The sequence below is a fragment of the Marmota monax genome, unplaced genomic scaffold (genome assembly GCF_021218885.2).
Source record: "Marmota monax isolate L192 unplaced genomic scaffold, Marmota_monax_Labrador192_F-V1.1 WCK01_AAM20220418_F8-fsc00092, whole genome shotgun sequence".
Lineage (NCBI taxonomy): Eukaryota > Metazoa > Chordata > Mammalia > Rodentia > Sciuridae > Marmota > Marmota monax.
In genome coordinates, this window is record NW_026692583.1 from 1,936,619 (window position 1) to 1,959,680 (window position 23,062).

A 23,062-nucleotide genomic window follows, 5' to 3' on the forward strand; every position below is an offset into this window, starting at 1 on the left:
GGATATGGAGAAAAAGGAATACTTTTGAATTGTTGGTGGGATTATAAATTAGGACAACCACTATGGAAATCAGTATGGAGACTAGGCATCAATCCACCATACGACCACGCCTTAGAACTTACACTGAAAAAGCCATCATACATGAAGTGACATGAAGTGGGACAGAAGAGGCTGGACACCCTAAGAATTTTCAGAAAGCAGTTTATTGGCTGTAGCTGGCCGGTCTACCATGTGGTTCATGTCTGAATCGTTTTCTGGACAGAGATTTGGGGAATTTTTTGAACTTTATACTCAGTAGCAGGAGGGGGGATTGGAGGTTCACGTGAAAAGTGCTTTTCATTCCGTCCTCCAGACCAGACACAGGTTTCACAAGTTTTTACCAAGAAAACAGATGATATCTTTTTGTACAACAAGCTTGCAGAGTCTATTCGATCACACCTTTTGTGTGTAAACCTGGCATTTACAAGAAAGAGGAAGCTTCCAACCACAGTGCCTTCTGCAGACATCCTGCCTTATGATACTCTTTGTAAAAATCTTTTTTTAAAAAAATCTTTATTTTTTAGTTCTCGGCGGACACAACATCTTTATTTGTATGTGGTGCTGAGGATCGAACCCGGGCCGCACGCATGCCAGGTGAGCGCGCCACGGCTTGAGTCACATCCCCAGCCCTGTAAAAATCTTTCTGATGAGAGAAGAAGCTTAATTACAGCAAGGGGTTTTCTGGGTGGGGTCTCTGCTTCAATGTATGCATACCCATGTTAATAGTGCACAATTCACAGCAGCCACATTTTTTTAAATTAGTCTACACTTCTCTTTTTTTAATATTTATTTTTTAGTTATAGGTGGACACAATATCTTTATTTTACTTTTATTTGGTGCTGAGGATTGAACCCAGTGCCTCACGCATGCTAGACAAGCACACGAGGCGAGCACTCTACCTCTGAACTTCAACACCAGCCCTACAGCAGCCAAATTATAGACCCAGCCTAAGTGTCCATTGACAGATGAATAGATTGAGAAAATGTGGTATATATACACAGTGGCGTTTTATTCGACCATAAAGAAAAATGAAATTATGTCATTTTCAGGAAAATGGATGGAACTAGAGACCACTATGTTGAGAAAAATATGTCAAACTCAGAGGGTTAAGGGTTGTATGTTTTCTCTCGTGTGCAGGAAGCTAGAAAGGAAAAAAGAAAGATGTTGATGTGTCTCATGAAAATCAAAGGAAGATCAGTGGAGGAAAGGGACCAAAGGGCGAGAGACGGGGAGGAAGGGAAGGAAGTGCTGGGAAATGATATTGGGCGAATTATATTTTTACAGTGTATATTGTGGGCATGTATGAATACGTAACAACAACAAATTCCATTGGTATGTACATCTATAATGCACCAATAAAAATTGTAGGGAAAAAGATAAATCAAATATAGGAAGTATTCTATAACATGCTGAAATTTCAGAGAATGGTGCTATTTTCATTTGAGATGAACATAAAATGCTTAAAAGCCTCAAAAAAAAAAATGATGGAGGAAAACCCCCCATTTACAATTATGGGAAACATGGTAAAAAATCTGAATAACATTAACAAAAAATATGCAAAATTTATATTAAAAAACATAATAAGAGGGCTGGGGTTGTGGCTCAGTGGTAGAGTACTCACTAGTTTGTCCAAGGTGCTGAGTTGATCCTCAGCACAAAACAAGACAAAAAGAAAATTGCCCAAGGAGGCAAAATTTGAAATACTCTTATATAAATCAATTTACAAAGAACAAAACCCAAGAGAAATAGGAACCAAAGATGTAAAAAAAAAGGAATACTTAGCTCAGTCAAAATTAAGAATCAAGCCAGGTGCAGTGGTACATGCCTGCAATCTCAGAGACTTGGGAGGGTGAGGCAGGAGGATCACAAGTTGAAAGCCAACCTCAGCAACTTAATGAAGCCCTAGGTAACTTAGCGAGACCTAGGGCTGGGGATGTAGCTCAGGGATAGAGTGCCCCTGAATTCAAAACCCAGTCCAAAAAAAAAAAAAAAATCAAAAATCAAAGCCAAAGCAATGCAGCAACTATTTTTGCAATATATTTTTCACAAATCAGATTAATAAAAATAAAATTTTATGATAAAGTCTCAATGAATGAGAAAATGGGCATCTCCTCTCCATTTATCAGAATGAATGAATATATCTGGAGGATAAATTTAGAAGCGTATACATTTGCCTTAGCAATTCCATTTCCAGAAACTGAATCCATATATATACTCATATGTGCACCATGACTATCATTTCTTACAAACACAAGGTATGCTTTCCTTAAAGATAAATCTATTTATCAGGGTAAATTAACAATTAAGAGAAGTGAACTGTTAGACAATATTGTAAGAAAATGAGAAAAAGCAAAGTTGTAAAGATTTCTACTAAAGAAATGACAGCAAGGTTGTTAAGCCTATTTTTTTTTTTTTGCCATAAAGATATATTTTCATCTGATTCAAATGTATGATATGTCAAGGTCATTGTACTGTCATGTGTAACTAATTAAAACAAACAAACAAAAAAAGATATATTTTCCATCATGTGAATATCCTGGCTCCCCCTTCACCAGTTAACACAAATTTATCCAAACAAATACTATATTTTCATGACATTCCAACTTTATAATTAATTCGCAATCTAGAAATGGGATACACACCTGAATTTTTCTGGTCCAAATGCTCCATAAAAAGTAGTCAACTTTGCATGAGCCCTTAGTACCTAATGAAAAAATACCTTGATAAACTGAATGTTATAGGCAATGTATTGAAATAAAAACTATCTGGGTTTAATCCCCAGTACCCCCCCACACACACACACACAAAAAGAAAAAAAAGAAAAAATTAGGGTCCTTCTAGTTCACAAGTCTTATATGCACCCTCATTTGATTCCACATTACAGGTCCATTCCTATTCCTACTGCCTTTACATAACACATACACAAAATAGAATGATGAAAATATCATCTATCACATTTGATTACAAAGGCCTATGCACATTAATCATAGTGTCCTTCAAAATCAGTTTCCTCTATGATTTATACACATGTGCAAGGTGCTAGTATGGGCAAGGTGCTGAGTCCATCCTAGTAAAACTAGGCTGGATTATACTGAACATTTATTTTGAGAATCTAAATGTACTCCTCATGTGCACACACCCATGTATTTTGGCACCATCATAATAATCATTAATGGTTTATATTTATTTGAGTTTAGCAGATAATAGGTACTCTGCAAAATAGTTTATAGAAACTATTTCCGTTTACCTCAGAAGGACTCTATAAAGCAAACATTATTTATGGTCCCATTTTGTAGAAAAGGGAGCTAGGGTTTTGTTTTTGTAGTACCAAGGATTGAAGCGGGGCACTCTATCACTGGGCTACATCCCCAGTCCATTTTTTATTTTGAGACAGGGTCTCACTAAGTTGCCCAGGCCGACAAACTTGTAATTCTCCTCCTTTTGCCTTCTAAGTAGCTGAGATCACAGGTGTGCACAACCATGCCCAAGCAAAGCTGAGGTATTAAAATGATAACTTGCTCTTAAAGAAATACAAAACTATCGGGAAAGGAAAAACACTGTGACAGCACATTCACCCCAAATTAATCTATCAATCTAATGTAATTGTAATTACCTCTATCAAGCCATCAGAATTGGCAGGAACAATTTTATCTTCTTTCTTCAAAAGCTAAGAATGAAAAATAAAAAACAGAACATCTACTATATTAGGTATTTCATAAAAGAGGATGGATTTTCTGTGAATTGATAAAAGATAATATCTTTGAAAACAAATTACGTTAAGTCTGAACAATAAACAAAAAGACTTTTTTAAAAAACAATGCATTACATAGGAACAGCCCGGAAGATTTTGCCCATATGTTATACTTTCATTTTAAGGAGTATGTCAGCTAGAATAACAGTCATTCTCATAGGTCTCTGAGAGGAACAATTTACTGCAAAAATGGCATTATTTGAAATAGCAAAAAAAAAAAAAAAAGTTACAAATGTCTACAAGATAAAAAGATTTTTTTTCAAAATTACTTATTTGTGCATAAGATAAACTAACATGCACAAACATTATAAAAATTACTCTCTACTTCATACCTGTTAGGATAGCCAGTATCAAAACAAAAAGCAAACAAACAGAAAATAATGAGTATTGGGAAGGACGTAGAAAAAATGTGTTCCTTGTATGCTGTCAGTGGGAATGTAAACTGGTGCAGCCACCATGGAAAACAATATGGCATTCCTCAAAAAAATAAAAACAGAATTAACATATGATTCTAGCAATTGCACTTGTAGGTATATGCTCAAAAAAAACCTCAAAGCAGGGACTTGAACAGTTATTTGTAAAACCATATTTATAGCAGTTATTCACAACAGCAAAAAAATGTGGAAGAAACCCAAATGTCCATCAATGAATAAACAAAGCAAAATGTGCTCTGTTCATATACAATGAAGTATTATTTGGCAATAAAAAAGAAACATATCATTGGCCCTTGCTTCAACATGAATAAATCCAGAAAATATGCTAAATTAAAGAAGCTGGACAACAATGATACATATCATATGATTCCATTTATTTGAAATGTCCAGAACAGGCACAACTAATAGAGACAGGAAGTTTGCCTAGGTTGGGAGTTGAGAAAAACTGGAAGTAAATGTAATGAGTATAGGGTTTCTTTCTGGGATAATGAAAAAGTTCTAGAAATGATCATGGTGAGCAGGGCAGAGTGGTACAAATCTGTAATCCTAGTAATTGGGGAGGCTGAGGCAGGAGGACTACAAGTTTTGAGGCTAGCCTATGCAACTCAGCAACACCCTCAGAAACTTAATGAGACTGTTTCAAAGTGAAAAATAAAAAAGCATTGGGGATGGGGGATATAGCTCAGTGGTAAACTATCTCTGGGTTCAATAATTCCCCAATGCTCCTGTCCCCCCTAAAAAGATTGTGGTAAATTGTATGATATACAAATGTTATCAATGAAATTATAATAAAAAATTTAAAAATATTACACATAGAGAATAAAATGGAAGCACAAAAAATGTATATGAATATGAGGTGGTAGAAGAAAGAAAAATAAAGAAAAAAATAAAGAAGAAAGGAATTCAGACAGATAAACCAACTTACCCTGGCTTTAGCATAATTGAGCATTTCCTGAGTTGTTTCATAGGTTATCCACTGGGCCTTCAGGCAATAATTCACTACAAATTCATCATCCTGTTTCACAAATAGTAAGTCATAGTGAAGAGACCTAATGTTGTTGACCAACACATCAGCTTGAGTACTCTAGGAAGTAGCTGGTGAAGCATACCTGGATTTTGTGTAGATTTTCCTTAGCTTCATCTACAAGTTGCTGCCATTTGGCCTGCTCACTGGTATCCACAGAACTCAAAGCTAGTTTCTCCAATATATCATTTGATTTTACCTTGTAAACAAACTGTAATATAAACATACCACAGCAAATAACTTGAAGTACAATAGTATCTGAGGAAGACTTACTCTCACAGCAAACTGTGAGAGATTAATTTACGAATGAATCCTCATGTGGTTCAGGAATGAAGCTTAAAGAAAAGTAACGCTTTGGGCTGGGGTTGTGGCTCCTAGTATAGAGCTTGCCTAGCATGTGTGAGGCACTGGGTTCGATCCTTAGCACCACATAAAAAAAATAAAATAGATAAAGGTATTGTGTCTATCTGCAACTAAAAATATTTTTAAAATAAAGAAAGTAACACTTAGATATCTGAAAGAAATTATGGAAACCATTTTTATTTACTGAGCCTTAACCTACTGTCAAGCAGTATACTAAGACCTTAATATGAGCTAAGACATGCAAGCAACCTAATTGTACATTAATGGATAAATGGATAAAGAAAATGTGGCACATATACATGATGGAATACTATCCAGCCTTAGGAGAGATGAAATCCTGTCATTTGCAAAAATATAGATGAATATGAGGACACTATGCTAAATGAATAAGGCAGGCACAGAAAGACAACGCATGATCTCACATGTATGTGGAATCTAAACAATGGAACTCAATACAGGAGTGGAATGGTGGTTACCAGAGACTGTGGGAAGGAGTAGATAGATAAAGGGAAGATGCTGACTAAAGGTACAAATTTTCAATTAGAGAAGAATAATAATTTTGGACATCTACTAAGCAGAGTAGTTACTATAATTAATAACAATGTATTGTATATTTCCAAATTGCTAACCAGATTTTTTGTTTATTTGTAGTGCTGGGGTTTGAAACCAGGGGTGCTGTTACCACTAAATTACACTCCTAGCCCTTTTCGTATTTCATTTTGAGATGGAGTCTCCTTAAGTTGCCACAGATGGCCTTGAACTTTAGAATCCCCTGCCTCAGCCTCCTGAATAGCTGAATAGCTAGGTATGCACTACCATACCTAGTAAAGAATAGATTTTTTTTAAATATTTTTTTTTTTAGTTGTAGACGGACACAATACCTTTATTTATTTCTATGTGGTGCTGAGGATCAAACCCAGTGCCTCACACATTCATGATGCACGCCCTATTACTAAGCCACAACCCCAGCACCCCAACCCCTGCAAAGAGTAGATTTTAAATGTTCTCATAACACACACACAAAATAGTAATTATGTGAGGTGACAGGAATACTAATTTGCTTGATTTAACTACTGTACAATGTAAATATATATCTCAAAATATTACATTGTACTCTGTAAAGTACATATAATGATTTATTGGTCAATTAAAAGAATTTTATAAATTATCTCAATTCGCACAAACACCTAAGTAGTAAGCATTTTTACCTCATTGTAACAAAACATCAAAGACTTAAGAAAGGTCCAGTAATGGGTATAAATTTATGCAACCAAAAAGCAATGCAGCTGGGTTTTCTTTGTTTTTAAGAGAGAGTTTAGCTACATTGCCCAGGCTGGCCTCTAACTCCTGAAATCAAGGGGTCCTCCTGCCTCAGCATCCTGAATCACTGGGATTACAGGAATGCACACCATGCTCAGCTTATAGCTGGTTTTTAAAAGACAATCACACAATTGTGTTTCATGTCTAGTTTTTTAAAGTCTATTAACAATTCTTTAGTGTCTAGAGTTAAGAACACTTGCTAAGGCAGGAGGAGAAGTTAGAGGCCAGTCTGTGTAATTTGGCAAAACTTTGTCTCAAAACAAAAAAATAGAAACAGCTAGGGTATAGTTCAGTGGCAGAGTACCCATGGGTTCAATCCCAAGTACCAAAAAAAAAAAAAAGACAGACCTAAAATTTCAAGTTCCTTTTATCAACTTAAAAAGACATACTTTCAATATGGTTAAGACCACTCTTATTTTGTTAAATATTTTTTTAGTTGTAGATGAACACAATACCTTAATTTATTTATTTTTATACCCAGTGCCTCACAACCCCAGCCCCAAGACTCCTCTTCTTAAATATATCATCCTCTTTTCTCCAACTGGAAGTACTCCTTATTTTGGTTTTGCACTTGCTACCATTTCCCTATCCCTTCATTCATATTCCTCTCTAAACAATAAACAAAAATATTCTAACTGTTTAAAACCTCATATTTGTTTTTATTCTTTGGTACTGGGGATTTAACCAAGCAGTGCTTTACCTCTGAGCCATATCCACAGTCCTTTTTATTTTTTGAGACAAGGTCTTACTAAGTTGCTTAGGGTCTGGCTAAATTGTTGAGGCTGGCCTTGAACTTGCAATCCTCGTGCCCCAGGCTCCCAAATTGCTGGGATTACAAGTATGCAGCACCATACATAGCAAATCTTATATATTATTTTTTTAAGGATTTTTTTTTAGTTGTTTGTAGACCTTTACTTTATTTATTTACATGCAGTGTCAAGAATCAAACCCAATGCCAGGCAAGTGCTCTACTACTAAGCCATAACCCCAGCGCCAAATCTTATATTTTTAAAACAACACATAGTTACCACCCATTTGGGAAATACTAATTCTTTTCTTCCCACACCATGGATTTAATCCAGGGGTACTTAAATAAGCCACATCCTCGGTTCTTTCTATTTTTTATTTTGAGACAGGGTCTCACTAACTTCCTGAGGCTGGCTTTGAACTTGTGATCTTCTTGCCTTAGCCTCCTGAGTTGCTGGAATTATAGATATGTATCTCCATGTCCAGCTTAAATTTTATAAAAAATATTTTTAGTTGTAGATGGACACAATAACTTTATTTTGTTTATTTAGTTTTCTTATGTGGTGCTGGGGATCGAACCCAATGCCTCACACATGCTAGGCAAGTGCTCTACCACTGAGCCACACCCCAGCCCCAGCTTAAATATTAATTCTTTAATCAAGTACAATTGGGCTATCTCCTCCATTCCTTTCTCTTTTTTTTTTCTTTTTAATTTATTCTTTTTAGCTATAAATGACAGATTTTTTTTTTTTTGTACTGGAGATTGAACCCTGGGGTGCTTTACCACTCAGCCATATCCCCAACCCTTTTTTCATATTTTATTAGAGACAGGGCTGCTTAGGGCCTCACTAAATTGCTGAGGCTGGCTTTGAACTTGCAATCCTCCTTCTTCAGCCTCCCAAGTCACTGGGACTACAGGCATGTGCCACCACACCTGGCTAGAATGTATTTTGACATATCATACACACATGGAGTATAATTTCCCATTCTTGTGGTTGTACATGATGTGGGGTTACACCAGTCATGTATTCACATATGAACATAGGAAAGTTATGTCTGATTCATTCTACTGTCTTTGCTATTCTCAACTCCCCCACTTCCCTTCATTCCACTTTGTCTAATCCATAAACTTCTATTCTTCCCTCCTACTCCCATTGTGTGTTAGAATCCACATATCAGAGAGAACATTCAGCCTTAGGATTTGGGGGATTGGCTTATTTAACTTAGCAAGACAGTCTCCAATTCCATCCATCTATTAGCAAACACCATAATTTTATTCTTTATGGCTGAGTGATATTCCATTGTATATACTTACCACTCTTCCATTCCTTATTTTTTTAGTTGTAATACCTTTATTTTTAAAATTTATTTTAATGTGGTGCTGAGGATTGAACCTCACTCGTGCTATGCAAGCACTCTACCACTGAGTCATAACTGCAGCCCCTCTATTCCTTTTTTTAAATTTTTTATTTTTGATACTGGGAATTGAACTCAGGGGCACTCAACCACTGAGCCATATCCCCAGACCTATTTTGTATTTTATTTAGAGACAAGGTCTCACTGAGTTGCTTAGTGCATCGCTAAGTTGATGCGGCTGGCTTTGAACTCACAATCCTCTTGTCAAGCCTCCCGAGCCATCGGGATTATAGGAAGGTGCCACAATGCCCGGCTTCCATTCCTTCTTAAGAAACAAAATTTTCAAGGAATTCAGTGACTTCCCTATTGCCAAATACACCAATCATCTTTCAGCCTTGATACTCAGATCTTCTCTGTAGTATCTGCAATTGCTGATTGCTCCCCATTAAACTGAAAATTTTCCTCCTTTGGCTTCTATAACTATGTTCTTGTAGTTTCCCTCTTTATTACTTCCCAAATGCATAGATAGCCCTTTTTCCTCTACCCACACATGTCAAGATCTTATGCTTGATCTTTTTACTACACATGTTCTCCAACATTGCTGAGCTCCTCTGGTGTTCCCCACCTCCAGTCAGCCCACCTCCCAGCTTCCTCCCAGACAGCCCTATTTACCAATCCCTTACATCCAATGTTACAGAGCAGAACTCTTATATTGTACTCATGACCTGCTCTTCCACATGTATTTCTGATTTTAGAGAATGGCACCATCATGCAATAATGTGTCCTCTGAGCCAGAGTCATGCTAGTGAAACTTGAGTCCTCTGTCCTTCCTGACATATGATCACTACATTGTGCTGATTCTGCTGCCTATCTCTCTCTATTACCAGCCTCTGTCTCTCTCTCCTCTCCCCTCTGTCTCATACATCTTCACTTCTTGGGATTGGTTCAGCTCTCAGAGAGATGATATTTGAGCTATTTGGTTTACTCTCTTTCAAATAATCATTCCTTTCTCCCAAAAGATAACCTGATGGAGACACTCTCCTGCTTAAGTACTCAGGAGCTCCCCATTACCTCAGTCCCTCCAGCTCTGGCCCATGCTTATACATCACCGCCCCCTTCTGTTCCCTTCTTATGTGACCTAAACTCCAGTCCTGATTCCCAGGAGTTCCTGGAAGCAGCCTAAACCTCACTCACTGCCATCATGCCATTCTTGTCACGACAGTCCCCTTCCCCTCCCTGGATGGTCTGACATACAAACTAACCTCTCCATGACATGGTGTCTCTCTGCCCTATTACAGGTCACTCTTCCCTTTGACTCCTACTCTACCAGTCATGCCTCAGTAAAGGCCTGATCACAAGAAACTCCAACATCTCACAAGTCTGTGTCTCTAAAGCCTCCAGAGTACCAGGAAGTGCCCTTTCAGTGAAGGAGCGAATACAGGCAAAATTACCTCAACATCTAGTCCAAACTGGATGGCAAAGCTCTCAGCTTCAGCAAATCTGTGTTTGTGAAGTAATCGACTCAACCTGGTAAGTTGAAAAAGAAATTTCATTCAGAATTTATTAATGAAGGAATTTAAACTTCTTGTTAAAGGGTAAAGCTTAAAATAAAAAAGTTACCTGTTTTCTGGTAAAGCTTCTGTGAGACACCTGAGCACTAAAACAGAGGTGGTATCCTCAGACAGTCTGAAAAAAGATCATGGTATCAGTGCCCTGGTTATTTAGGGTTAATGAGCAAATTTTAACTTGCCTGTTACTTAACAATTTATCAGATAAAACAAAACATGACCTACTTTGGATCATTTTTGCTAATTCCTTCCAGAAGATATATGGTGTCCTACAAAAACAAAAACATGATTAAAATTCCAAGATAAGGAAAATGTATTTTTATCATCGATAGAATTACAACTGATTCAATTAAGAATCCATCCATCGATGGGTTTTAAACCACCGAGGAAAAACAGTTAAGAAAAAGAATCTTCCCGTGGTCTCAAAATAACACCGCACAAATTACTTATTAATTATAAATAGGAAAATATATCTTTATAAGTGGAAAAATCTGGCAGAAGTGTCTTCGTCGAGAAATCAAATTTAACAACACAGATACAGGACAAATGGGAACTATGAGGCACTTACTGTGATATGGCTAGGACCCAGAATTACCTATGTAGTACTTGTGTCAAAAGAGCTGAGCATGAATCTAACCATGATGAAATGATCAGAAAAATCCACACAGAGGGCCATTCCACAAAACCAGATGCTGGGACTCTTCAAAAATGCCAGTGTCTTAAGACAAAGACTATGGAACTACACTAGATGGAACAACTCCATGACTAAATTCAATAAATGATCCTTGATTAGATCCTGGATTAAAAATTATAATAATAATGGCTTTAAAGTAATTGATACAATCGTGAAATTTGAATTTGGAAGGTATATTTTATAACAGCATTGGATTAATGTTAAATTTTCTGAGTGTGTTAAGTATACTGTAGGAGAATGACCTTATTCCTATTTATTTATTTATTTGTTACTGGGGGATAGAACACAGGGGTGATTCATTACTGAGCTATATCCATAGACCTTTTTATTTTTTATTTTGAGAGAGGGTCTCACTAAGTTGTTTAGGGTCTGGCTAAGTTGTTGAGGTTGGCCTTAAACTTGCAATACCTCAGCCTCTGCAGTTAGGCATATACTACCGTGCACAGCAGAATGACCTTATTCTTAAAATATACTTGCTGAAGCATTTAGAAGTGAGAAGACAGAAAGTCTACAAGTAATTTCTAAATTCTTTAGAAAAATATTGCATGTAAACGTGCATATTAAAAAAAAAGGAGGGCTGGGGCTGAGCGGTACAGCGCTCGCCTAGCACGTGCTAGGCATTGGTTTCCATCCTCAGCACCATATGAATAAATAAAATGAAGGTATTGTATCCAACTACAACTAAGAAAATACTAAAAAAAAAAAAGAAAAAGAAAAAAAGAAATGGAACAAGATAGGTGAGGTGGTACATGCCTGTATTTGGTATGTACTAGATATTTCGAAGGCTGAGGCAGGAGGATTGCCAAGTACCAGGCCAGCCTGAGCAATTTATTTATTTATTTATTGTTTCCTTAAATTTTTTTTTTTTAAAGAGACAGAGAGAGAGAGAGAGAGAATTTTTTAATATTTATTTTTTAGTTCTCGGCGGACACAACATCTTTGTTTGTATGTGGTACTGAGGATCGAACCTGGGCCGCACGCATGCCAGGCAAGCGCACTACCATTTGAGCCACATCCCCAGCCCCAGCCTGAGCAATTTAAAGTCATCCTATCACAAAATAAAAAAATTAAAAGGGCTGAGGATTTAGGTAAGTGATACAGTGTTTGCCTAGAATACTTGAGGCCAAGCACTTGACATGTATTGTTTAAAAAAAAAGAGAGAGAATAAAACAAATATGGTAAAACTTTTTTTAAAAGGTTACAATTTAAAAAAATAGGAGCATCACACTATAAAGTTATGTACAATTATTACATGTTAATCAAAATATTTTAAGTAATGTTTAAGGAAATAGGAATGTTAACTACCTTGATTTAATCATTACACACTTTAGACATGTATTGAATTATCACATTGTAATCTATGAATCTGTACAAATTAAAAATAAATAAAAACATTAGTCCTTCCTAAAATTATTATCTGTATTTCCTATAAAAAAACAATAATATTGAATAAGCAGATGACTGATGTGCTATTTGATTTTCTTTTCTTTTCCTTCTTCTTCTTTTTTTTTTAATATAGAGACAGATCTTGGTCGAGAAAGTATATCTGAGTTAACAATAAATATAAGGGCTGTGGCTGTGACTCAGTGGTAGAGTGCTTGCCTAGCATTGTGAGGCACTGGTTTGATCCTCAGCAGAACATATAATACATAAATAAATTAATTAAAGGTTCACTGACCAAAAAAAACCCTTAAAAAAATAAATAAATAAATATAGTTACAAACTTGAGATCTTTCCAGATATTCCATTAGGATCCAGATATTGAGATTAGTTACACTTAAGTTTTTAAAAAATTAATAAAAAGTAGTTTAAAATATGTATAAACTTACTGTGCTAATTCCTGTTTGAACCAGAGAAGAAATACTAGATACTTCCAAAGAATATAGTATTTCCATTGAAGGTAATGAATAAACCATGAGATTTCTCATCTAAGAGAAATAGAAAAGCAACTAATTGAGTGGGTCATTATAAAACTACACGCACAAAAGAGCACCAGACAATCTAGGTCACACATTTCACACCTGGTACACAAAGCTAAACACAAAAATTCCTTTTCAAGTAAACTTGTTATTGTATTATTTAAATGTTACATATAAAATTATGTTTTATTCCATCTTTACATCTGTTGAATAAAAACCCATATACCTAAGTCTACTCTACAACTTTTATTTAGGGTGAATGTAATCCTTTGTCACCAGGATTATATATATAGACACTTAGGGACTATTTGATTTCTAAAACACTATATTTAAAAAGTGCAGCTAAGATTTATATCACTTTTTTTAAATGGAAAGAAGGAGTTCTATAGAATTCTTTCTGATTTGTGAAGTGTCTGTGTGAACTAAGAGTTTATACATTGTGAGCATTGCTTAACATTTATTTTTGTATTTATAAATGCTATTTCTAATGCGATATAGACAAACATGAAATAAAAATTTCCAGTACCTTTTTATCAATTGCAGTTGTCAGAGCTACTAATTTGAGATTTGTAATCCCTTGCCTAAAAGAGAAAAAACCTCCAAGTAATCAAACAGGCTTTGACAGTTGCTAGATATGTTAAAGTGATACTCTTGCATAAAGTTGCAAAGGATTTACAGAAGAGATGTTGGACTCTTTCTCCATGTTTATAGCCTAGATTGACATTCTGTTTCTAACATAGTTACTTGGAAGATCATAATGTCTAGTTGTTTCCAATGGAAATATGCAGACAAGTTCGTCCTTCCTCTCAGACAAATCACAGTGTAGTTTAGAACATTAGTCTGAACAAAATCAGATAAGGAACCTGGTGCTAAGAGATGGAAAATTACTACTAGCCAGTCATGACATACCAGGTGACTGACGAAGGAGACTCTGCTTCTGTAGTGAGGAGAAACTCCTCTATGTGAAGGGAGGGCCAGTTCCATATGGGAGTGAGCGTGTAGACATCCCACAAACTCAGCACATTCTGAAAAAGAGACATTCTACTTACATGTCTTTTAATTGACTATAAATTTACACTTCAGGACATTTACACACACACATACACTGAAACAAAGCACAGTACACTAGACAGTAATCTACTCCAGGTCAAGTCCTTGTCTTGGTAAGTTTGACAACAATTTTTTTTTAAAATATTTTCCTGTAAATTGACACAATACCTTTATTTTATCTATCTATTTTTATGTGGAGCTGAGGAGCAAACCCAGTGCCTCACATGTGCCAGGCAAGCACTCTACCCTGAGTCACAACCCCAGCCTAGTTTGACAACATTTTTACTTTCATTTTTGTTTGCTGGGGAATGAACCCATGAGTACTCTACAACTGAGTTACATCTCTGGCCATTACTGTTTTTTATTTCATTTAATTAATTTACTTATTTTATGGTACTAGAGGCTAGACCCAGGGACATTCCACCACAGACATTTTTTTTTAAATTATTATTACTTAAATTTTAAGACAGAATCTCATTAAGTTGCCCAGGCTGGCCTCTGGCTTACAATCTTCCTGCAGTAGGTAGGATGTCAAGCATAAGCCACCACATCTGGCTAACTTTTTCTACTGTTACGAGTATCAGGACTAAGGTACAGAGTGTTTGTTTTGCATGCTTTAAGGCCTTAGGTTCCATACCCAGTGTCACAAAAAATGAACACACAAAAACCATAGCATCAACTGCAAATCTGAAGGAGATATATAAAAGAAACATACATCAGTATCAAGAATGAAAAGTAGATTGTCTATCAGCTGGAACTTCTTTGAACCTACAAAAGAGAAAGCAAGATGTCTAAGAATTTATTTCAGTGTTATAGAGTTATCTTAAAATTAGAAACTAACATATTCAAGATAGCAGAACCTCAGAAGTCACCATTTTTCATTAATTCCTGACTTTTTTTTTTTTTTTTTTAGGTGACCCTTAAATACAGACCTCCCAAAAGAAGAATAACAACAGCAACATGTCAAGAACAGTCATGTGTGAACCATCAGCAAACTAATCTAAGTTTCAAAAAATAGTATGTTCAAAGGCCCATTCACCAACCTAAGAATAACAAGAAATCTAGAACTAATAAATACAAAAGTACTTTCTTTTTTCTTTTTTTAATATTTATTTTTTAGGGCTGGGGATGTGGCTCAAGTGGTAGCGCGCTTGCTTGGCATGTGAGCGGCCCGGGTTCGATCCTCAGCACCACATACAAACAAAGATGTTGTGTCCGCTGAGAACTAAAAAAATAAATATTAAAAAAAAAAAAAAAAAAAATTATTTTTTAGTTGGACACAATATCTTTATTTTATTTAATTTTTTTATGTGGTGCTAAGGATCAAACCCAGGGCCTTGCACATGCTAGGCAAGCAATCTACCACTGAGCCACAAAACCCCAGCCACCAGATGTACCAGATGTACTTTCATTGATTTATTTTACCTTTGATAATCTCTGCATCAATATAATTCTTGACCGTCATCCCTTTCTTGGAAGGATCTGGTTCCCATTTTGAGATTGCACAATCACCGGTTCCCTAGAAAAGCAAAAATGATACATCAATTGCAAATTTGGTCCTAAGACCTGAACTTTCCTCAAAATAGAAACATGTAAATTGTGTACATTACTGATTTCAAATATATTTACATATTTAGAGCCCAATCAGCTTTTGTCTCCCAGTTCCTCTAAGTTTCATGAGAATAGAAAGAACAGTGAGCTGTTGATACATTTTAATCACATGAATATTTAATAAGGAGTAAGTATATTCATGCAGCACACCCAAAAGACAGACTCTTCCAGCATTAAAATGTAAATATTGTCTTTGCTAACTATTTTTATTAAAATAACCACAAGTAGCCGAGTACAATGACACAAGCCTGTCATTGCAATGACTCAGGAGGCTAATGCAGAAGGGTTAAGAGTTCAAGTCCATTGAACAACCAATTAAAAAAAAAAGAGTTCAAGTCCAGCCTCAGCAACTTAAATAGACCTTGTGTCAAAATAAAAATAAAAAGAGCTGGGCCTGGGGTTGTGACTCAGCGGTAGAGCACTCGTCTAGCATGTGCAAGGTACTGGGTTTAAGCCTCAGCACCATATATAAATAAATAAAGGTTTTTTTAAAAAAGAGTTGGGATATAGCTCAGTGAGTGCCCCTCTCCCCATAAATAAATAATCGAGTATTTATGGAAAATTCTCTTTTTAAATATTTATTTTTTAGTTATAGGTAAACACAATATCTTTATTTTTTTTATTTTTACGAGGTGCTGAGGATCGAACCCAGTGCCTCAAGCATGGTACATGAGTGCTCGACCTCTGAGCCACAACCCCAGCCCTAGAAAATTCTTACAAATATTAACTTTAAATTATTTAGAACTGTGGTGAGATACCAAACCATATGCACAATGTAGAAGTATAACTGAAAACGGTGGTGAGATATCAAACTATATGCACAATGTAGAAATACAACTAACTGCTTTTTAAAAAAATTTTTTTTTTAGTTGTAGATGGACACAATATCTTTGTTTCATTTATTTTTTTATGTGGTGTAAATGATCAAACCTCACACATGCGAGGCAAGTGCTCAACCACTGAGTTACAACCCCAGCCCTAACTGCTTCTTGATGTATGATATAAATGCAGCAAGTAAAAATGTCATTGTAAATGCTATAATTACATTGAATTTTTGTCCACCCCTTTAATTAGCTGCTTTTCCACCCAAATTCTGAGAAATTATAACTAGTTAATAGAAGTGACATATAAATAAGGAACAGTAACTTTTCATACAAACATAAGACAACAGACTGGGGGTGTAGCTCAGTGGTAGAGCACTGGCCTAGCATGTGTGCAAGGTCCTGGGTTCAATCCCCAGTAGAAAAAAAAGAACAGAACAACAAAAAATGAGACATTACATAGTAAAATGTATCCTTTGAGCTATCTTTCCAACCATGCTTGAAAAGGGAATTGTACTCTTCTAAGTACATTCTTGTCCAGTTTCCCATATTACTAATGAAAAGTATTTGCAAATAGGTTGATTACCCAAGACGAAGAATAAGGTAGGATCTGTTACTACAAGATAAGAATTAATTAGGAATTCTAATTCTTTTGGATCACTGTCTAATACAGAGGTTCTTAACAGGCTTATTTCAAGATTCCAAGGAATTGTGAACCAGAATAGGAAAAAAAATTACATCTTTATTTTCCCAAATCTCCACCTGAAATTTAGTATTTCTTTCACTTATAAATGTAGGCGAAACCTAAAATAAAATGAAATGAAATCCTTAGAACCTTTATTTTGTCACAATAGTAAATACACATTCTGACAGCCTATTGTCACTATAATCTTAAAGTATCGATGGGCAAACAATCTTTCAAGATTATTGATTATTATATTATAATATGATTATTTTTAAATCTGTGATTTCTATTTAGCAACAACATCACAGGTACTGCTGTGACTGGAATTTTTTTGGTTTTGATGTTTTTGCCTATATTCAAAATTCAAAGAAATGCTAAAATTGCAGAGACATACTAGTGAAAATAAAGATGCACTATTTTTCCAAGAGAGAAAATTAGGTTTATTTATTGAGTTAATTTTACTAACTTAATTTTTTTTAATCCCTGTTTGTTATACATGTTGCAAATTAATTTGATAATACATCAGGCACCAAAACTCCACAAAATTTTATAAAAAGAATTACCCCAATTATCACAGGAGTTTCACTTGCTAAATCTCCAGTCACAAGATTGAGACAACCAAGAGTATGATAATTTTCAGTAGAAATAAAACTGGATTTGATTTGTCCTTGTAACTACAAAAAAAAAAAAAATTTAGTATGTTCCATATTCACTTTTTCTTTTTTTGCAGAGGGGTACTAGGGATTGAATTCAGGGGCACTCGACCACTGAGCCACATCCCCAGCTCTGTATTATATTTTATTTAGAGACAAGGTCTCAATGAATGGCTTAGCAGCTTACTTTTGCTGAGACTGGTTTTGAACTTGTGATCATCCTGTCTCAGCCTCCTGAGTCACTGGGATTACAGGCATGCGCCACAGTGCCTGGCTACATTTTTTTCCTTATGCTCCACAAAAATCACTTTAAATCAATCAGATATAAATGTATTTTTAAACAGAAATTTATTAAAATGTCACATCAAGCTAGGCATGCTTGTGCACACCTGCAATCCCAGCTACTTGGGAGGCTGAGGCAGGGGGATCGCAAATTGGAGGTCAACATTGGCAAATTAATGAAACCCTAGCTCGAAATAAAAAATAAAAGAGATAGGGAAGTAGCTCAGTGGTAAAGTGCCCCTGGGCTCAATCTCCAGTATGGAGGATGGGGATGGAAGTCATATTATAGCAGTTCCTAAAATTGCCACCAATATACAGAAACACTGTCTGCATTTATATTAAATTTAAGTTTAAAGAGGACAATATTATTTTGTTTTCTTACCTTTTTGACTGTATCCAAATCTACATTCTCAATTGCTGCATTAAAAAAAGAAAGCAGGCTAAACTTGTGATGTCAATCTATAAAATAATTCAAGTCACCCCTTTATTGTCAAAGTTCATGATTAATAAGTTAAGGCTTACTTTTCAGTATTACCCTTGATCAACAGTATAAATTATAAGCATACATATTGTATTCAGGGTACCAGCCAAGCTGACTGAATGTTCCCCATAGTACAGCTCTGCCCTAACCCCTTTCCATGTTTCTTCCTACCAAGAGGGTCTTCTTATTCTACTGTGAAGCCTTGATCATTTCTCACTCTGCTTTGGAATAGCTCTTTTATTTATCTGGCTCCTTCATTAAACATCAGAAAACTGGATCTTAAACCTTGTGATATACTCAGGACCTAGTAGAGGCCTAGTACATAGGAAAAGTTTTAAAACATTTGTGGAATACATGCTCTGAACCAATTCCTCAGTCTTCCCTGGCTCAAAGGGACATTTGGTCCACACCAATCACTGAATATGTTATCAATTTCTGCTCTACACTATTAACTCTTATATAGTTATTTCCATTTCTAAGTTCATTCACTTCAACAAAAAGCATTTATTTTTCTGCTAGTGTATATCTTTCCTCCCCAACTAAGTTATATATTTCTTGAAGGCTATAACCAAATTATATTTCCTCAGATTCCATAGCAGCTGTAACAGAGGAAAGTAAGTGTATTCTGAAAATTTCCAAGTATACTAGAATAAATGCAATTAAAATACAATATTTTTAAAGAGAATACTTGAAAATCTACCTGGAAAACTAAAAATTACTGCTGAAAATTAATAAGAAAATAATGTATTGCATACCTTGCTGGATTTTTACAAGCTGAAGATTTGTAACATAAAAAAATCCATTATTTGTAAGAAGCAACATATAATAGGTACCTATTAAAATGAAATCAAAATCAGTTTCTCTGAAAGTCATGTGGATACAAAATTTAAACCAGTCTCTAGAACTAATTTAAAAATATGTCAATTTGCTCATTTAAATTCTAATTAAATAATATATTAACATTACAAAGCTTATTTACAAAAGTTGGTTCGTTATTAACTAAAAATGTTAAGTTCTTTGAACCTTTTACATGAAAACTAAACATTATGTTCCAGAAAAAGAGTCAGATATACCAGAATAAATTATATTCCAGTTAATCTTTATTGAAACCAAACTATAATATGCTGAAACCCACAAAAACATTTAAAAAAAAAGTCTTCTTGTAAAAATGAGTATAAAACATTATATTTAGGAAAGCATATATTTAATCCTCTGAAAAGTGCTAAGATAAAAAAATTGCTTCTTATTAACTGCATCAAAATTAATCTTAATATAGTGTAGGTAGTATAATAATGAATTTATACTATTTGTTAAAAATGAGTATGAATTTTTTATTGGATATTTAACAGAAGACATGCAAAATAAATTCAAGAAAACTTACCTTCATTTGAACCATCTTTGTCAATAACAAGATTCTGATAGGTATGCTGATGTTCATCATTAGCTTTCTCAACAAAAGCCTAATTACAAATTAATTTCAATAATAAGATTAAACCCAGAAAAAATGCAATGAGGATTATATTCTCTAAGCCCTGGAATATCAATTATCATTACTAATAATTCTGCCTATATTCCAGATACATCAGTTTTAAAACAGAAAACCACTCTGAACAAGTGTATTAAAAAAATTTAAGCTTAATTTTTCAGTTCAGTGTTTACTTTGTGTTTCTGAAGTGATATTCTTAAACTTAATGTAAAGAAACATTCTTTTCATTTAAAACACTAGTTAATGGTTTGCTAAAGTTTTAGTTATCTAAGAGATTACTTAAAATTTAGATGATCTTACATTAGTAAGTAATGTTTGCTTAGATGCCACATGAATGAGATGTACGTTGCCACTTCTCTCCCCAACCAAAAGAAACATTCCTCCTTGACACAGGCCAGCTACATCCACTTCAGTATCTGAAAATTTTCAAATCGAAGTTTTATTATAAACTGCCTTCAAAACCGCTTATTGTCGGAGCTGGAGTTGTGGCTCAGTCATGGCATACTCGTCTGGCAGGTGTGAAGCACTGGGTTGATCCACAGCACCACATAAAAATAAGTAAATAAAATAAAGGTATTGTGTCCATCTATACCCCCCAAAATATTTTATTTATTTTTTAATATTTTGTTTATTTAGTTGTAGTTGTACACAATACCTTTATTTTTTATGTGGTGCTGAGGATCGAACCTAGGGCCTCCACGCTAGGCGAGCGCTCTACCCCTGAGCCACAACCCCAGCCTCTAAAAAAAATATGTTTAAAAATTGCTTATTGATGGGGCTAGGGTGGTGGCTCAGTGGTAGAGCACTTGCCTAGCACTGTGTGAGGCACTGGGTTTGATCCTCAGCACCATATAAAAATAAATGAATAAAATAAAGGTAAAATATGTCCATCTACATCCAAAAAATTTTTTTAAAATGCTTATTGTAAATATGAAAAAAATGGCAAATTTTGTCACTAAAAAGTCAATGATTTAGGCTGCTTCTAATTATGTTTTTTAAAAAGTTATGATAAAAGTAAAACACAAAAACACTACTAACTTTAATTTGGTCAACAAATATTTATGGAGCAGTTATTAGGTGCTAAGCATTGTTCTGAACCTTTTGCATATATCTGAAAATAACAAGATTCCCACCATCAAGGAGCTCAAATTCTCAGGCAGAAATAGGTGATAAAACAACATGATAAACAAATTAAAGATTCATGAGAAGGTGATCAGTGTTCCAGAAAAAAGAAAAAGGAAAGCAGGGTAAGAAAAGAGCTTGGAAGAACCATGCATTTTGTGGAATGGATCAGACCACTCAAGAAGATTAGAGGGAGGGAGGAAGTTAGCCAAAGGTATAAAGAGTTCCAGACAGTGGCATAGCTGGGCAAGGGTCACCAAGTGGGGGCTTGCCTGTGTTTACACAACAGCATGAAGACAAAGGGAGCAGAGGGGAGAATTAGAGACAAAAGCAACAGCATGAACTGGCTTATTAACTAAAATTATTCAGCAAAAACTATCTCCACACACATGTATTAAGTTACACAGTCCACTAAATCAGTGGTGATACTGTGAATCTTGTGTTCTGATCATGGTAGATATGTTAAGATTCCATGAATAGAGATTTCTTGCCTCTACAATACAAGTAAGATTACATTTTCAGGGCTGGGGATGTGGCTCAAGCGGTAGTGCGCTTGCCTGGCGTGCGCGCGGCGCTGGGTTCGATCCTCAGCACCACATACAAAAAAAATAAATAAATAAAATAAAATAAAGATGTTGTGTCCACTGAAAACTAAAAAATAAATATTAAAAAAAAAAAAAAGATTACATTTTCAGGCTGGAGTTATAGCTCAGTGGTACTGTGAGGCACTGAGTTCGAACCTTAGCACCACATAAAAAAATTAATTAAAAAAAAAATACCTGCCTTCCGATTCCTTTTAGGTTATCTAAATTCTTAAAGGAAATACTCCAAGCATCACCTTTCTTACAGAAATTACTACTCATGAAAGAAAAGCTTTCATACTATTTCACTAATTTCAACACAATCACTGATTAACCGCTTAATTTATTCTTTTTTAAAAAAATGTTCTTTGGTACCAGGGATTGAACTCAGGGGCACTCAACATTGAGCCACATCCCCAGCCCTATTTTATATTTTATTTAGAGACAGGGTCTCACTGGGTTGCTTAGCACCTTGCTGTTGTTGAGGCTAGGTTTGAACTCATGATTCTCCTGCCTCAGCCTCCCTGGGATTACAGGCATGTGCCACCATGCTTGGTTCCTTAATTTACTCTTAAATTCACATTTACAGGTGGGTGCAGGTGCATGCCTATAATCTCAGCTACTTAAGACACTGAGGCAGGGGGTTGCAAGTTCCAGGCCAGCCTTAGCAACATAGAATACTAAAATATAAAAAGGGATAAGGGTATAGCTCAATGGTAGAGAGCCCCTGTGTTTAACCCTCAGTACCATGCCCCCACATAAAAATACCCTCATCAATGGACTGTGGTTGTGGCTCAGCGGTAGAGCACTCACCTAGCACGAGCAAGGCCCTGGGTTTGATCCTCAGCACCATGTAACAATAAATAAATAAAATAAAGGTATAAAAAAAATACTCCCATCAAAAAGGCAGCCTATGAGAAAGTGTAGCAAAGTATATTTGACTTCCAATGTATATTTTTTATTTATATGTGACAGCAAAAAGTATTACAATTCTTATTACACATAGAGAGCACAATTTTTCATACCTCTGGTTGTATACATAGCATATTCACACCAATTCATGTCTTCATACCTG

At 35.3% G+C, this 23,062-nt stretch overlaps 1 protein-coding gene across 2 annotated transcripts in view; it reads right to left on the reverse strand.

The window, feature by feature from the left end:
- Kntc1 (kinetochore associated 1) overlaps positions 1-23,062 on the reverse strand; it is an 87,352-nt gene that overhangs the window by 52,553 nt on the left and 11,737 nt on the right. Inside the window, exons 4-20 of one of the 2 annotated variants that reach the window (XM_046446286.2) lie at positions 20,585-20,700; positions 20,180-20,258; positions 19,554-19,631; positions 18,700-18,734; positions 17,946-18,056; positions 15,691-15,784; positions 14,981-15,033; positions 14,125-14,240; positions 13,742-13,796; positions 13,126-13,224; positions 10,828-10,871; positions 10,655-10,720; positions 10,486-10,561; positions 5,334-5,459; positions 5,150-5,239; positions 3,653-3,706; positions 2,682-2,743 (exon numbers count right to left, since the gene is read on the reverse strand). In XM_046446286.2, the coding sequence (XP_046302242.1) occupies positions 2,682-2,743; positions 3,653-3,706; positions 5,150-5,239; positions 5,334-5,459; positions 10,486-10,561; positions 10,655-10,720; positions 10,828-10,871; positions 13,126-13,224; positions 13,742-13,796; positions 14,125-14,240; positions 14,981-15,033; positions 15,691-15,784; positions 17,946-18,056; positions 18,700-18,734; positions 19,554-19,631; positions 20,180-20,258; positions 20,585-20,700 (1,354 nt within the window). The remainder of the gene's footprint in view (positions 1-2,681; positions 2,744-3,652; positions 3,707-5,149; positions 5,240-5,333; positions 5,460-10,485; positions 10,562-10,654; positions 10,721-10,827; positions 10,872-13,125; positions 13,225-13,741; positions 13,797-14,124; positions 14,241-14,980; positions 15,034-15,690; positions 15,785-17,945; positions 18,057-18,699; positions 18,735-19,553; positions 19,632-20,179; positions 20,259-20,584; positions 20,701-23,062) is intronic. The other variant, XM_046446287.2, reaches the window with a different exon arrangement.